The 16344-nt window shown below is 41.1% G+C and overlaps 1 protein-coding gene across 2 annotated transcripts; it reads right to left on the reverse strand.

The window, feature by feature from the left end:
- Nucleotides 1–5254: 5254 nt before the first annotated feature.
- On the reverse strand, nt 5255–16061 carry ATRIP (ATR interacting protein). 2 transcript variants are annotated; one of them, XM_021529189.3, is made up of 13 exons: nt 15762–16061; nt 14479–14561; nt 13307–13477; nt 12562–12677; nt 12108–12268; nt 11038–11136; nt 10429–10558; nt 8950–9678; nt 8263–8405; nt 7637–7728; nt 6693–6776; nt 6168–6414; nt 5255–5702 (listed from the first exon to the last, which is right to left on the reverse strand). In XM_021529189.3, the coding sequence occupies exons 1-13, from the start codon at nt 16036–16038 to the stop codon at nt 5641–5643; spliced, it is 2394 nt and encodes a 797-aa protein (XP_021384864.2). In that variant the 5' UTR covers nt 16039–16061; the 3' UTR covers nt 5255–5640. The 2 variants fall into 2 exon arrangements, with proteins under 2 accessions (XP_021384864.2, XP_021384863.2); XM_021529188.3 differs by having other exon boundaries at nt 14479–14564.
- Between the last annotated feature and the right edge of the window lie 283 nt (nt 16062–16344).

Raw genomic sequence — 16344 nt, forward strand, 5'->3', positions numbered from 1 at the left:
AGCCTCATTTTGAGTATTATTTAGGGGTGTATTTGCAAAGGTACATATTCCTTCATGTGTTTGGCAGCTCATGTTACTGAGTGTCCTTCAGGTCACCTTGTATCATGAATACCACTTTTGGTGGTGGAGACTGAAGCCTAACCAAAATTACAGGTCATAACATAAAGCAAGGACAGTGTAAGCTGCTGAATGATCCTCTGACAGGCTGCTGCCAAATAAGTCCAACAGGATTGATTCTAAGGAAGTCTGTAATTTCATTTAAAATATCTTCTCAACCTCTTTAGACTTGTGTGTTAAGTATTGTGCCTCATTCTTCAACTTGACCAATTCAACATGAGGTAAGTAATGCTTTCTACTCTGTCTGAATATGTTTTTGCTAAACTGTTTGTGCAATTTATAGTTTTGATAAAAATGCTTTAGAAAGGTTGTATTCACACCCCTGACTCATTAATCTTTCACTTGAAAATATTTTATTTGGGCAGGTCAAGAGTTCTTTATATGACACCACGCCAGCAGTGAGTTGTTTTGTGTATCAGCATTATTACCTTGAATTGGCCAGCTACGTTCTTATGTAGCATTTAAAGGAAAACAAAGGGAGAAACACAGAAATTTTTAAAAACCCACTAACAGCCAATCAAAACCCCATAATAATTGGGTAGTTTTGTAGTGTTACTCCTTGATTTTATTGCAGTCTCAGCTGCAGTCTGATAATGTGTTGGAGGTGCAATATAAATAATTTCACTTCCAGTTTTATTTCACATTTTCTCTTAGTTGACTGGGGGCAGCAGACAAAATGCATGCTACTAAAAACCTAAATCTAGAAAACATATAATTAATATTTGGGCTAGAAATGACACCAGGAAATTGCAGTTATTTGTGATGATTTTGTTGGCACTGCTTTCTAGTTCGTCTGTTCCTCTTTTCCCATGACTTTCAGTCAGTATGGCTGTTGTCCAGTATGGCTGAGTTTGAAAAGTGAAAGGCAGAGAAATGCTCAGAGAAAAGCTGTGTGCCTTCCCCTCTCTCTGTACACAGGGCTGAGGAGCAGAACCTGGGTTTTGATTTAAACCTGCAAATTCCCTTAAGGAGCACATAGGGTTTCAAAGGTACCTTCACCCTTTATTATAGCAAACGAACGTATAGGAGAGTTAACTGTTGAACTGAAAAGTTGGGAGCCCAGGGTTAGGTGAGGAATATTACTGGTTATGTTTTCATAGTGTTTAATCAGCAGATGTCTATGGTAGTGTGAATTTTTCCAGAACTAAACTTGGCATGCATTTAAAACTCATGGCAGGGTTGTGTGGGAAGAGCTGGACACACCAGAGGAAAAAACTTCAATTATTGCCAAACAAGCAATTCTTGCCTGTTTTATTTTTTCCAAGTATGGAAACTCAGTATCATATCTCAGCACTTGTAATAACTCACATATTTGCTTTAGCCAGTGTTTTGGGGTCTGTTTTTATCTCTGATTATTATTTGACCATATCTAGTTGTTTTGCAGCCTGTATCACAGGAACCTGGTCAGATTTATAGTTTTCAGTGAGTGATATAGGAGGGGAAAAACATGCACAAGTTAAACTTGTCAGAGGTGAGAAAAAGCTGAAGAAAATGCTACTTTATCCTTTCAAGAGCTCAGGCTTCAGCACTGATGGAATTGTCCTCTGCAAAGGCAGCCCCCCCTCAGAGCCAATTAGCCATTATAAAATAACCTCTGATATCCCATTTCTCTTACTGCACTCAAAATAACTTTTAAATCAGCTACTGCAGCCTTTTCATTCTAACACTTCTTGTTCCTGCAATGGGATTTGTGGTTCACTCTCTGATGGTACCTTGCCCCTGGAATCAGGTAGGATGTCATTCTCAGACTGTTGGAAAGGGGTTGCAGCTCAGCTGTGCTGTAAAGAAGGTTTTTTAGCAAAACAAATTGTTCATTCTCAGAACACCAACCTACATCATGATTAATGCATAGATTAAAACATTACTGTTTGTGTTACCTCTGTTAGGACACTCTACCACCACTCTACTAATTACATTCTGGCCATATATGAAAATAAAATGGCAATTTCCTCTGGATATTTTCAAAAGCAGGTTAGCCTTTGAGAAGCTATTGCACTGTCAAGATTTAGGACTAAGTTTTCAAATTAGTCCAGGCTCAGCAGTGCTGGCAGTCACACTTCAGGTGTGAATGTGTTTGCCCTTGCCTCTTGGAAGCACTTTGATAAACTTCAGCTACAATGGGTTTGTAGAGATCACAGATGACCTTTTCTTATCAGCCTGATAAATTACAATCAACAATGTACATTTTTTAACAATTTACACTGGAAGTTTGCATTTGCTGCTACATTCACAGCAGATAACACAGTCTGTGCAGGTAGAACTGCAATTTGACCCTAATTGTAACCATTTGGCCATTATAGCCATAAATAATATTGCAGACTGTAACAAAAACATGCAGTGGTGAGGATGACTTTGTTCTAATTGTTTAGCACAGGCTTTTAAGCAGTAGCTCACCTGTGGGATTAATATGAGTAAACCCAGCTGAGGTCAGGGATGTGTGCTACAGGATGAGGTATTTTGTATTTACCGTCTTCACCTATGTCAGCTTAGTTTAAAAAGATGGGCTTTTAAGGCCTGACATGACACAAAGCAGTTGTTTGGCTTCTCTGTGGCGTTTGTTTCAGTTAGGGGATGGATGAGCTGCAGAGGCCCCTTCCAATCTCTCCAAGTTAATGATAATGCAAGGTGTAGAATTAAGCAAGGTTTTATTGAGCAGGAAAAAGCAGCTCTGGTGAGCTCAGCTTTCAGCCAAGGGGAAACCCTGGTTGCCATCCCCAAGGGCAAGGAAGCAGATGGGTGGTGCTGCTGAGGAATGTGAGAATTGTGTGTAGAACATGCCTAGTGGCTTTCCTTTGCTCAGTGCTTCATTGTTCAGGCTTGTGCCTGTGCATGATGCCAGAGTAAATTGCTTTTCTCAGTTAATACAGAGGCACAGCTTATCTGTAACATGGTGGGGAAATGCAAACTGGCATGGAAAAGTTGCTATGGTGGGAGTTCTTCAGGGAGAGAAGAACTGATGATCCGGGATGATGAGCTGTTGCATACATTATTGGATCTTTTTAATCCTGAGAAAAATCTCAGGAGGAAGTAAAAAGGGAAAATTGTTGAATGTCAGCACAATCTTAAAATAATTCTGACAAGGCTGATCACTCCAAATGTCTTAAATAATTATGGTGGTTCTGTAAATATGTTTCTTTTCTGCCTTTTCTTTTTAGGCGTACAGCCTCATTTTTCCTTAGGAATGTGAACAGACAGTGCCTTAAATTTTAAAAGCTGTGGTTTAATTTCACAATAACACAATGTTAGTGTGATCCCTGTGAGGGAAAAGTTTGGATCTGTTTGGGGTATGGAGCCTGGGTTGTACTGCTTTAAAGTCTGGAGTTGGGAGAAAATGAGAATGTAAATGTACATGTTTGGGTGTTGTCTGTTAGAGGGGGTGGAAGGGAAGGGATGCAAAGCCAGGAGGGAACAGTTAGGAGCTTTCCTACCAGTTTTTTCCACAGATAACTCTTCTGTTTATATAAAGTTTAGCAATAATCCACTTCTCCCTTCTTCCAAGTTGCCATACACACACCCTTTAGATGAAGCCAGGATTTTTTTTAAACAACTTTTTATAACTGAATTGCTCCAACAGTTTGGCATTCTTTAGGGAACTGGTTTTTGTCCAAGTTCTTAACAGTTCATTTGGTCTGTTCACCCAGATGGGTTAAATGTCTCTTATCTCTATAAACTCAAATTGTTTAGAGAAATTAAGTGGTGAGAACGGTTGAAAACTGATGATCACTGCATTTTGGAATATCTGAGGTATTGTGACTGTCATATTTTTGTTAGGACAGTTCTAAGGTTGCCCCTCACAGCAGGCTCATGGCCAGATACAGCTTTACCACAGCTCCTACTCACTGAGCTGTTCTTAAGGAATTATCTTAATGTTTATTTTGGTTTTGAGGAAGGAAAGGGCTTTTACATGCACTTTCCAGGTCTTCTCCCTAATCCTGAAGACCAGGAAATGTTTGGTGGTTGTTTTTCTTTTTTTTTTTTTTTTTTTTGATTGCTTTGTTTATTTGCTTATTTACTTATTTTACATGGACAAATGAAATGTTTGTTGTCACACCAATATCTGCAGCTTGTCTTGTCCAGGGCCTGGTGACAGTTCCAGGGTTCTGACCATGCAAGCACACACAGGCTTGGAAGGCTTTGCTGCTCTGTGGCTGTGCATCCTTCCTTGGTGCATTTCAGAAGGCACATGGCACTTTTCCAGGTGCTACCAGGGACTTCATACCGGTTACTGAGAGGAGCTTGTGTTTCACAGAAATGACCTGGCTGGCCCTGCCTGGTGTAGCTGCTGCTCAGAGAGGAGGAGGCTAAGCCCAGGCTGGGGGGAAGAAGGAGCTTTGGCCTTCTGGAGGTGCTGGGTTAATATCCCAGTTCTTCCTGCATAGGCATTTCTAGGAAAGTTCTCTTCTAAAGCAAGAGCCAAGCCAGGAGCTTGCTAAGCACTCTGGAGTGGGCTCTCTTTGCTGGGCAGGTCACAGCCTCTTTGGGCATAACCAGAGAACAGAATGTCTCCCAGTTTTCCAAAGTCTTCCTTCCCACTCTTGTACAGTCTCTTGTCCTCCTGGTTCCTGGTTCCAGGCTTGTTCTTAACCAAGTCCCTGTTGAAAATGGAGAAGAGCTCTCCCATCTAAACACACCCACCTGTGGGCTCATTTTAATAACACGCTTCCCTTTTTAGGGTCTAAGGCTCAGCTGGTGACTTGCAGCCCAGTGTGACAGTGAGTGAAGGTCATGCACACTTCAAAGGGTGGGGCAGCAGCTCTTCCTCCAACCTTTGGTGCTGAATCCTAGGAATGAGAGGCTCCTTCATCTTCATCATGACCAAAAACCCCAGTCAGTCATTCTTCACACATTTAAATATCCTTCTATTGCCTAGGATGCATCTCTCAACAGTACCATCTCTCTCTTTCAAGGGGAACTGTAAAATGTAAGTTCTAGTATTGTTTTGGCATCTCAGTAATTACACTTTCAGCAGATTGATGTAATTTAGTGAGCAATCCTCAGCAAGATATTCAAAGCCCTGTAGTGAACTGCCAATTCATTATTTCTAGAAAGGTTTTCACCATAAACTGTTAACTAATATCAACAATATGAAAATTCTGGAATGCACACAAGGAAGTGGTACATCTACAAAAGACACAAGTGTGTTCAAAAGGCTTTCATATGAATGCAGTGATGACAAACACCTTGGCACATTCAGCACCTTAAATTCAGCTGTAGTCACAGTAAAATGGAGAATACAGAGAAATTTCCATTCCATTCACAGTGGTTTCATACAGGATGGAATTCATAACCAGAACCAGTCATAAGCCATTGAGTGGTTTGCACAGCAGTATCACTCTCTCATCAAAATTCCTTTGCTTTCAGCTACATTTAGATAGCACAGAAATAATTACTACAAAGAAACATGTCTAGTTGTGCTGTGTTTGAGTGCAACCCAAGATCCTCACTTAAAAGGATGATTCAAAGTTCACATTTACATTGGCAATGATGATTCAGATAAGGAAGGACACAGATCTTTGCTGTTGGCTAGCTGGAGTCTGTTCCTTGGTCTTCTGGCTCAGGAGGATACAATTCATCCAAAATCAGCTCTGCAACAAAAAATAATGTTTCAGAGAATTATTTTTTTCCTGCTTCATACAGTATAATTGTAGCTGGTATCTGCAGTTTAGAACATACTGATGGTAGAAGACAACAGCAAATAAAATTTTTGAAGGGTCCATGCAAACAGGTCTTAGATTTGTGTTTTGTCACACAAACTTCTCCCCTTCTTTAATACCTTTTTTAGGGACACATTCCATGATCCCAGGTTGTTCCAAGCCCCATCCAACCTGGCCTTGGACATTTCCAGGAATGGGGCAGCCACAGCTGCTCTGGGCACCCTGTGCCAGGGCCTTCCCACCCTCACAGGGCAGAACTTCTTCCTGATATCCAATTTAACCTGCCTCTAGAGGTCTGAGCAACGACGTGCTGTGGTACTTGTTAGAAAAGTGACAGAAGTGAAATTTTTATTTCTGCAGTGTGGGGAAAAAAGCCAACATTCGACTAATTTTTACCTTCAAAGGCACTCAGTTTTTGAGTCTTTTTGAGAATGGCTCTTATGCCTGGCATGGCTTGGTCATATTGATGGAGAACTTCCAAACAGTGCTCATGGAACAGTTTATCTTTCTGAGATAGGCTGTGCAAGAGTAAAACAGCATCCCGTAAAAACTGAATAACTTGTTCCCTATGTGCACACAAGCTGGTCTCAGATCTAATCTTCATCCACTGTCTGTGCAACATCACAATTAGTGCCTTAACCACCTGCAAGAGGAAAAACAGTACCTCAATACACAAAGCAAAAATATAGGGGCAGAAAACTTATTTTAGTATGAACTCTACTGCTTAATCTCTTCAAACTTTCAAATTTCAGGATATTTTCTAGCAAGCCAAAGCAAGCTTCCTAGAAGGTGGCATCCTCTAAAGTACAGGACACTTCTGTTTCTCTACAGCAAAAATAATAAAAACAGCAAAAAGCAATTTCAGCATTGAGTACTTGGAACTTGTCAGCAGGTTAAACTGGGGCAGTGTGGTAAACATACCTCGAGGTAGCACTGACAGTCTGTGCCAGGAAATAAAACTGCTGGTCTGGAGCACCACATGCAGCGTGTCAGGAGCCTCACTGTCTGTTACAAACACAGGCTGTGTTAGAGCAAGGGCTAAGTTATGATAATTCATTGCCAGTTTCAAATAGTCCTGGAGTATTTTTTGCTCTAACAGCTGCCTTTTACCCTCAAAACTGTAGAAGTTTTTCCCCCTGAAACACTTCATAGACAGAGTTTGCCTTGCATAGAAACCTTCTCATGAGCAAAGCTGACAAGGTCAGTGGCCTTTAATTCAATGAATGCAAATAATGTGTTTACACTTAATATAATAGTGCAGGTGGGCGTAATTGAAAGGGTTCAAAATTCTTTAAAATGAGGAAAGTAGAGCAAATAGAACCTCAAACAAGTCTGTTGTCACTTCTGTCTATACAAACAACACAAATCAGGTTTAAAAGTTATTCTTTCTATATATAACCACAACAAACAGCAAGGTAGCATTTCCATTCGTTGCAAGGAATATAAATCCTAAGTCACTACAGAATGCCTTCTAAATGTAATAAATACAGTCAAAATAAAATTAGAATCTTGCTTCTTTTTACTCTTTTATTGCTCTAAAAGCAAAATAAATCTTAGTGCTGAACATCTTCAGCCATCCTAGGATCTTCCTTGGTTTTTTTAAGTGACTTGAAAGGTTATTATGACCAATGATCTCTTCAAGGATAGTTACTGATTCAGTTTCAAGCAGGTCTTTTCAAACATCACTGTAATCTGTTACTGCAAGCCCGTTACTTACAATGTAATCCGTTACTACAATACTTGCAGTTTTGTATTTCAGCTAGAGAAGGAACTTGTTTTCAAACAATTTGTGCTCTATCCTGCTCCTCCCACTCCCCCAACTGGAAGAAGAAGGAAAGAGCACATGGACACGCAGCCGTGGTTACCTCTTGCTCCAGCTGAAGCCAAAGCATTTCAGATGCTGATTTATCTGGTCTTGATGTTATGTACATGCAGAGTGCAAGGAGAAGGCAGGTGTCTGAAACAGAGAGAACTTTGTTCTTTTTCCAACCAGCCACTTGTTCATGATAAAAATTCTATCAGGCAAGAAAACATTTTGAGTTCTATCCTAGGGCTCATGGTACAGGCTCAGCTTCTTGTTTTACTTCCCACATCTTCAGCAGTGCTGAGGAAATTTGTATCCCTAAACCTTTTATCTGCCTTTGTGGTACTCCTATCCTGGTTCATTCATAAGGAACTGAACAGAGATAATCTGTCATGCAGAGTACTGGAATCTCTGAGCAGTGCCATGACCACAGATAAATTTAACTTCAAAACTCCTCAAAAGCCCCTTTTTCCTCATCAACCTTAAATACACAATCTATAAAGTTATTTCTAAATGGCTATAAAAGCACTGCTTGTAGACAGATACCACAAGACAAATACTCTCCAAATCAAGTTTTCAGGTAATATAGCAGGCTTTTTCCCTTCTGGGTTTCAGCACCTTGGATCAAGGCGTGTTTGCATTACTTTTAGTCATGGTAATAGTTCTCTGTCTCCTGCAATCTTTCACCTGAATGAGAACAGAGCTGAGTAACCAACAGGTGGTGCTGAGCAAGAGCACACAGGAGTCTCACAGTCAGAAGCACAGCAGGCAGAGGGGTCTCGGGCCGCAGACAGCACTGCAGCACCTGGCTACTCAGTAAGTGCTGGAAACTTCAAAACAAAACTTCATTAGAAAAGGGAAGTGCAGTCACAAGTTGAAAATAACCTAGTTTTTGTAGACAGTATCATAATTTGTGGCTTTTAAGCTATTCAGAACATACCCAATCTCAAATTATCTGTCATAAATACAAAGTATGATGGAAAACATTGTTACTTTGGCAGTCACTCTGCAGTTCACGCTGGCAGTTTTACCTGCCAGAATGAGATCCTGTGCTTCCCTTCCTTATGCACCTCCCAGCAATCACAAAAATCCCATAATGAATGTTATAAAGATTCTTCACTTTCAATGAGGCAACAGCAACTGCTTCATATGAATATCATCAGCAAACCTTGTTACTGGTCAGAGATGATTATTATACTCATTAACAGCACAGGCAGTAGAAATATTCTCAGCTGCTTCTCAAATGTGATCTGAGATGTGATTTCTCTCATACATAGCACAAGTTCTACTGGAAGCTGCCTAGATGAGTTTTAACAGAATGAAAACTGCTAAACAGCAGACTCTGAAATACTTTTAAAGCTATTACTGACTTACTTTATTAACAAGTCCATAGTTGAATTTTCAGCTAATTTTACCAAAACCTTAAGGCTTTGGTTCAGGATATTGTCAGTCTGGGAACCCCTTGCAGCACAAAAAGCTAAAATCTGAAGAAGCTTTTTAAACAAAGAATGTTGAGCTCCATCAGTATTGGGAGGATCCTGTGGAGCAGGCAGCCCTCCTTGTGTCCTGCTCTCTTCTTTATTGTCACACTGATTGTCACACAACACATTTTGGTCCATCTTGGGAACCTGCTCATCTCCAGCAGCAGAACCGTTTTCCATTTCAGCACACAGCAAAGTGTGGACAACATCCTGGCTGTAGAACACCAAATAATAAAGGATCCCCAGTGACACAAGAGTAGTTTCTTCAAGGGACAACCTGAAGTCCTCCTTGCCTGACCCTGTGTTTGTGCTGGCTCTGGAAGCAGCAGCTGGATGGGTCCCACAAGTTCCATTCCCGGGGGTGTCCCTGAGCTGCTCTGCTTGGCAGAAGGCACCAACGTGGTGCTCCACCAAGGGCAGGAGATGCACAGCACCTTGGATCCTGCTCTGCGTGAAGGGCAGGAGCCCTCCCTGCCTTTCTGCTGGGTTTCCCTCAGATAATCCTTCATCCAGAGCAATCAAGTTCAGTCCTGTTATTGCCAGTTTTTGAGCTTCTTGCAGGGATACAAGAGGAGCGATTCCTTCTTGAGTTGTCCTGCTGCTGGGAAGTTGTGTGGGCTTCCTGTTCAAATAAAAGTAAAAGGGATATGCTTCACAAAAAAAGGCAGAGAACAGATTTCAAATCTGAGTATTTATGAATTCAGTAATAGAAAGGCCAGAGTACTAAGAGAAGTCTGTTTCCAATATAGGAAAAAAAGGGGGGAAAACGTCATCCTACTCCTTGATGCCTGCATGGAAGAGCCATTTCAAAGCATTCTAGGTTTCATTACTAATAAAACAACCTATCTGAAAAGCAAAGGTATTTCAGAAGCTACAGTCTAATTCTGTAAAAAGTGAAAAACTATTATAATTCATATCCAATCTTAATATTTAAAATGTTTTACCAGGAAATATAAATATATATTGGAAAGTTGCACACCAATTGTAGATTAAAAATTAAACACAGTTTATATTTTGAAGATATAAAACAAAATTTTTGATCACATTTTCAGCATTTTCTTCCCCCGTAACTCATCATCATGTTTCTGTTCTTTCTTCCTTGCAATGCAAGCTGCTAACAGCTTTAGTTTAGTTCTGTGCCTTCTCCTAACTGATAATTAACTTAATTATTTTTTAGTGATGTTCCAGTGTTTAGTATCTGTGATAATCAAAGATACAGAATGATGTTCCAAATTTTGCACTAAATAGCCTAAGCAGAGCATGATTTACCACAGGGAATGAGCTGTCCTGCATGGCCAAGTGTTTCTTAGTACAGAGAATGCCACTGTGCTGAACATAGCAGACACAGTTTAACAAAGACAATAAAACTTACCTATCCAAAGGGTTGGGTGGCAACACAGCTCCAGATAGAGGCTCAGAGTTGCTACTGAGAAGGTGGCAGAAACCTAGAAGTGACCCGGGGACAATGGGCTGCTTCATCAGTGCATTCAGCAAGATAGAACCTGGAAGGATACAGAATTTTCTTAGGAGAAGATTTGCAATCATCAACAACAACAAAAAAATCAATATTTCAGAAGATCAGCCTTACTGCAAGAGTACTTGCAACCTCAAAATGTTTTTTTCATTATGAATCTTCTTTCTTAACAGAATAATTTTCAGAAAAATTAATTTAATATAAATAGATATAAAATACCTCTAAAGTTGTATTTAGAGGTATTTTAATTATGATTCCCTATTTGCAAAATAGCTTGAGCCAAGTGATCACATACCCCAGCTGTTCTGGTGACTTGCCCTCCATTTTCTACTCCAGACATTGAAATTATGTGATGCAATTCCACTGCCAACTGTAACTAAGATAGAGCCCTAAAGAATTCTTGGAGCTGACTGTTGAAAATGTTTGATAGTGTTTTGGGTCTTTTTAAAGGTTAAAAAATTAGCCATTTTCCCTGGATTTATTTCTGTATTGCCAGAATGATGTTACCTTGTCTATTTCGTCTGGGGACAGAGTTGTAGGAACGATTTTTTCCTGTTGCTTTGTGCTGCTTCAGGGATGAAACTTCAGGCTGGGTTATCTTCCTGTCTGAAACAAACAGGGATTGGGAGAACACAGATCTGTACCCATCTTGTACACACAGCCACAGTGTTAGATAATCTTTTAATAATCTCTATATGTCACAATTACCAAGCAAAGCAAGGCCAAAAGCCTTGCAGAGTTCAGAAAAAAGGCAAAGAAATGTATTTTTTCAAACAAATAGGCATATTGAGTGTTGTTACCACAACAAACAACAGCAAGACTAATGCTTTCAGGCTACTGCATTTTTCTTTTTGCTGGAGTTCCTACTGACCATATTCTTAGAATTAACATTGCAACTGACAGCAACATCTCAGAGTTTTCATGACTCTTCAAGTAAGGATTAGTTGATGATATTCACATTTCTTATGTTTACTATTTCCCATTGCTATTAAAAAAACAATACTTTTGTTTCTTATGATAGCAATCTTCAAATATATGCAGATATTAATTTCCTACGATTTACTCAATGAATTTCGAGATAGAATTTTGTGAAAGTTACTGCCCTACATATAAAAGAGGAAATGAGTGCATTGTTTCAGTTGCTTTTTTCAGTATGGCTAAATATGTACCCTTTAAAATCCAATCTCCAAAACGCTAGAACAAGAATACAAAACATGCAATACCTGACTAGCAGACCAAGAAATAGGCAAATTATTTCCTATTCTTTATGCAATGAGAAAAGACAGATGAACAATTTGGACGCTTTAGTTCATCACACAGTGAAGTTTTTTATTGCAGCCACTGGCCACTTCATCATTGCCACTTTGGCATCTGGTACTAAGGTATGAATTAAAATGATCTTCATGCAAATTTCAGTCATGGCTATTTAACTCCAGTTGGTATAAAGTGGAAAAAAATCTAACTAAAACCAAAATAAATAACTGTGAATAGACTGCAACTGTTCAGTCACAAAATACTTCTCTAATGTAGAATGTTCACATGTAGCTAAAAATGTTGCAAGCGGTACACGGGTCTACCTTCTTTGACTGAAGTAGTCAGGGCCATCAAGTTTCCTGAAGAACATGATGGCCTAGTGGGCATTTCAGCATTGAAGGATTCCTTTGTAGGAAAAGATTTTCTTTCTGGCTGTGGAGAACATCCTTCTGATTTCACTTGTACCACAAGATTCTTTTTAGGGCTAAGATAAAAAGACAAATCAGTATTTATTTTGTAATTATTTTATGAAATAACAATCTATTTTCTTTGGAAATGATGTTTTAGAGTTACTTCACTATATACTCTTTGAATTTCTGTCACAGATACAAGGAAGGCTCTTCTTTGAGCAAATTCCAAAAATGTCATCAGACTGTTTTGTTGTATTTTTTTCAAAGACAATAGGGCTAAGAGTCACATGAAGAAGGAAAACCTCTTCAATAGTTTAAACACATGCATTACAAAAATGAACATAAAATCCTTTTCCAACCCCCCTACCTTGTTGTTGGAACTGCCTGAGAAAGGTGTTTGTTTCTTTCACAGTTCTGAAGTCGTGTTCTTAATTCATTCATTTCTGCATCCTTGAACTGCAGCTCAGAGTGCAAGGACTGTAACTGAAAGAGGAGTTCAGGACAGTTTTACCAGTTCAGAAGTGCTGCAGCTGCAGAGCAACTGAGTTGCCAGAGAGCTCCAGATCACCATCTGTTACTGTGAACTCCAAGATCTCCATTTTTAGGAATGTTAGTCCAGTTAACACTATCTGAGGACCAAGTGCCAGGAGTTCAGGCAAGAAGCTTTTGTGAGTGGCTAAGACAAAGCAAATGCCACGCAGAGCATGGCTCCAGTGAGGCTGCAGAGCCAACTGGGCAAAAGCAGCCACTGTCCTCGTCAGGGATGGACAGAGATGACTGGGACAAGAACAGCAATCTGATCAGAGCCACAGAGCATCTTCTGTCACTTTTTTCCACTCTAACATACATTCCAATTGCAATGTTCTCAGGATGGCTTCAAAAAAGCAGTACGTAAATGAAAACCTCTACCACCTGAGTTTCACTACTTTATTTTGGCAGGGGAAAACCTTCAACAAGTTCTTACAAATACTTTCTTCTAGGTAAGAAAATAAAAGCAAGCATTGTGGAAATTTCACACAAATGTTGTTCCTTTGACTAAATGGTCTGTGACATCTTTAAGTCATAAATCAGCTTCTGCAAGTGATCTGCAGGTAACTGACAAATTTACAAACCTTTTTGGAGAACTCTTTTTCTTTTTCACTTAAAATCTGAGATTTCTGTTCTTCCAGTAGCAGGTATGATCTTTTCTGTTCTTCCATAGCATACTCCATCTGCTGCATTGAGTCACGCAGAATTTTAATTTCTCCATTTTTAGTGAGAATTTCATCCTGCATTTCTTTCAGCTGCAAACAGAGGAGTTACATTAAAGGATGGATATAGCCAAAAGTATGCATTTGCATCAATATGTGGTTGAAAATTAGGTGTATTTGTAATTCCTAGGAAGAAAAATGCTCCTGGTAACCTAGCTCAGAAATTCTACACATTACCTCGAATTTTTCCCTGATTAAATCAGGCTCAGCTACTGTTTTCTTTAACATAATTCAAAATTACAAGATTATCCTTATCTTTCCCCTCCTCTGCAATTATGCTTTGGATTTTTAAAAAAAAAGTGTTCTAGTCACACACATCAATAATTAATTCATTGTTTGGATGATAACAGTGATAATTTAATTACACTACTACATCCATCAGGACAGCCAACAAGCACTCTAAGAGAAGGTACCACCCCCAGAGAGAATCTTCATGACATTGAGTCTCTAACATTTCCTGAGCAGCCACTACCACTCAGAGACAAGACTTTGAGGATAATAAAGAAGTTACTCAGAAAAGCAAGAAGAAAAGATCAGAAAGACACTTCTCTACAACTGAAATATTAAGATTTAATACAGTATACAAGTAGGAGATTCCCTGATAAAGGTGGATATAATAGAGCTGGGACAGATACAGAGAATGGAGAAAGGGAAACAGAGAATCTCTCCATAAATGACCACTGGAAGGTAACGTAACATAAAGCCACTTGAAAGTCACCTCACTTTCTCAAACCTTTTAAGTTAAACAAAACAACTCTGGCTGATAAAGCAGAGAAATTATTTGATAGGGAACAAATAAAACTGAAAAATTAGCATTTGCTAATCTGAAATTACCAAGAAATAAAATATTGTTCTCACTCTTTAGTATTACTGAAGCTGTTTCTAGTACAATTATTGTATTTTAATACACCCCTGGATTACAAAAATTAGATCACCTTGATTAGAATTAAATGCTTGGGACTGGATTTATCCCACCTTTCAGTTGTTCCTATCAAAAATGTAATATTTAGAGGAGAAGGGAGGATATTGCCAACCTTCCGTTTAACTTCTTCATGCTGTGTCTGCAGCACTTCAAACTGGAATGCATCTCTCATCAGACCATCTTCTGCTCTGCTTCCTGCTGCAGGGAAAAGCCAAAATCTGAAGCACAGATGATGAATGTGCATCACTGGTGACTTAACACCAAGTTTTGTTATTTGTCATTGCATACATCTGAATATCTTAGTATTTTACTGTCATTACAAACAGGTAAACTGCCCCATCTAGTCACCACAGGAATTTTGCTAGTGCATGTGCATCAATTCTTATAACAGAAGAATCCCTGCCCCTTCAAATTTTTAATTACAGAATGGTTTGGGTTGAAAGGGACCTTAAAGATCATCTCGTATCTTAAACCACCAAGATGACCCACAGCAAAAGCAAGCATTTCTTCTGAGATAACTTTAGTGAATGCACAAACAAGGGCTCACTGAAAATTTAACTCACCTGGTGACAGATGTCAGGGTTGCTAAAACATACTTAGATTACTTAAGGTCTCTAAGGTTCATTATGAAGAAACCCCTGCTTTTGTTTCTTTCAAAATAAACCTGAAAGTCAGCTGTTAATACAAGGCATGCTGTGCATTTATTAGTGGAAAATAAGAGGGGAAAGAAAATCTGAAAGCCAACATGCTACTAGAATATAACACCTAAAGCATGTTGAAAGTTTAGGAAACTCGAGTTTTTTATTTGGCAGGTTTAACATGCAGCACCCCTGTCCCAGGCTGGCATTACGACACACACCCCAGGCAGGGCTGCTGGAGCTGTGGGATCAATGCAGTGCTCCTGCTGGGATTGTTATCCTCGTTATTCCTCTGAATGCCAGCCATCCCTCTGACCCCGGGCGTACCACCGTCGGGTGCTGGTGGCCAGGGGAACGGGCAGGATCAATTAATTCTCTTAAGGGAACTTACAAGAAAGATGGAGCAAGTCTTATTTACAAGAACCTTTAGTGACAGAACAATAGGAAGGGGCTTCACGCTGACAGAGATTTAGGTTAGATATTAGGAAGAAATTCTTCCCTGTGAGGGAGGTGAGGACCCGGCACAGGTGCCCAGAGCAGCTGTGGCTGCCCCGGGATCCCTGGAAGTATCCAAAGCCAGGCTGGCCGGGGCTTGGAGCAGCCTGGGACAGTGAAAGGGGTTCCTGCCCGTGGCAGGGGGTGGCACTGGGTGGGCTTTGAGGTCCCTGCCAACCCAGCCATTCCGTGCTTGCTAAAGGGACACCGAACGCTTCGGCAGCAGCGGGGCAGTGAGGGGCAGCCGCCGGGACACACCGACCTTGCCGCGCGCCCGGGGGCAGCTCCGGCGCTCCCCACGCGTGTCCCGCGGGCGGACCCTCCGACAGCGCCTGCGAGGCCAGGATGTCGATCTGCTCCAGGTCGTCCGCCGTGAAGTCATCGCTGTCCCCGAAGGGGTCCATGATCCCGGTCGCGGCGCTCTTGGGGCGCTTGTGCGGGGGCAGGACGTTCCGGAGAGCCGGCGGGGCGGCCGCAGCGCCGCTCTCCCCGCAGAGCGCGGAGCCGCTCCGCTTGCGCGGCCCGGGCAGCGCCGCCATGGCGGGACCCGCGGGGCCGCCCCGGCCGCGCCCCTCGCGCGCCGCGTCTCCCGCCAATCGCCGCCGGGCAGCCCTTCCCACACAGCCAATAGAGTGGCGGCAGCTTCAGAGCCGGCTATAAGCGCTCCCAGGATTGGCCGCGAGCTGCCGACATGCAAGCGCCTCGCTGATTGGGAGAGACGGAGGCGGGAAGGATTGTCCCCTCAGCGCTGTGAGGGAAGGCGCTGACGTCACGCTTTCGAGCGATTACGTCAGGCTGGACGGTGACGTCACGGCGAGGGTTGTCCCGCTGCTGTCAGACCTGGC

The sequence above is a fragment of the Lonchura striata genome, chromosome 12 (assembly GCF_050655825.1).
Source record: "Lonchura striata isolate lonStrDom1 chromosome 12, ASM5065582v1, whole genome shotgun sequence".
In the NCBI taxonomy this organism is placed as follows: Eukaryota; Metazoa; Chordata; class Aves; order Passeriformes; family Estrildidae; genus Lonchura; species Lonchura striata.

Coding starts and splice junctions, on each gene's coding strand:
- ATRIP (XM_021529188.3), bottom strand. CDS start 16,038: ATGGCGGCGCTGCCCGGGCCGCGCAAGCGGAGCGGCTCCGCGCTCTGC. Junction 10,559..11,037: donor CCCCAGACGAAATAGACAAG/GTAACATCATTC, acceptor GTATCCTTCCAG/GTTCTATCTTGCTGAATGCA. Junction 9,679..10,428: donor CCACCCAACCCTTTGGATAG/GTAAGTTTTATT, acceptor TTATTTGAACAG/GAAGCCCACACAACTTCCCA.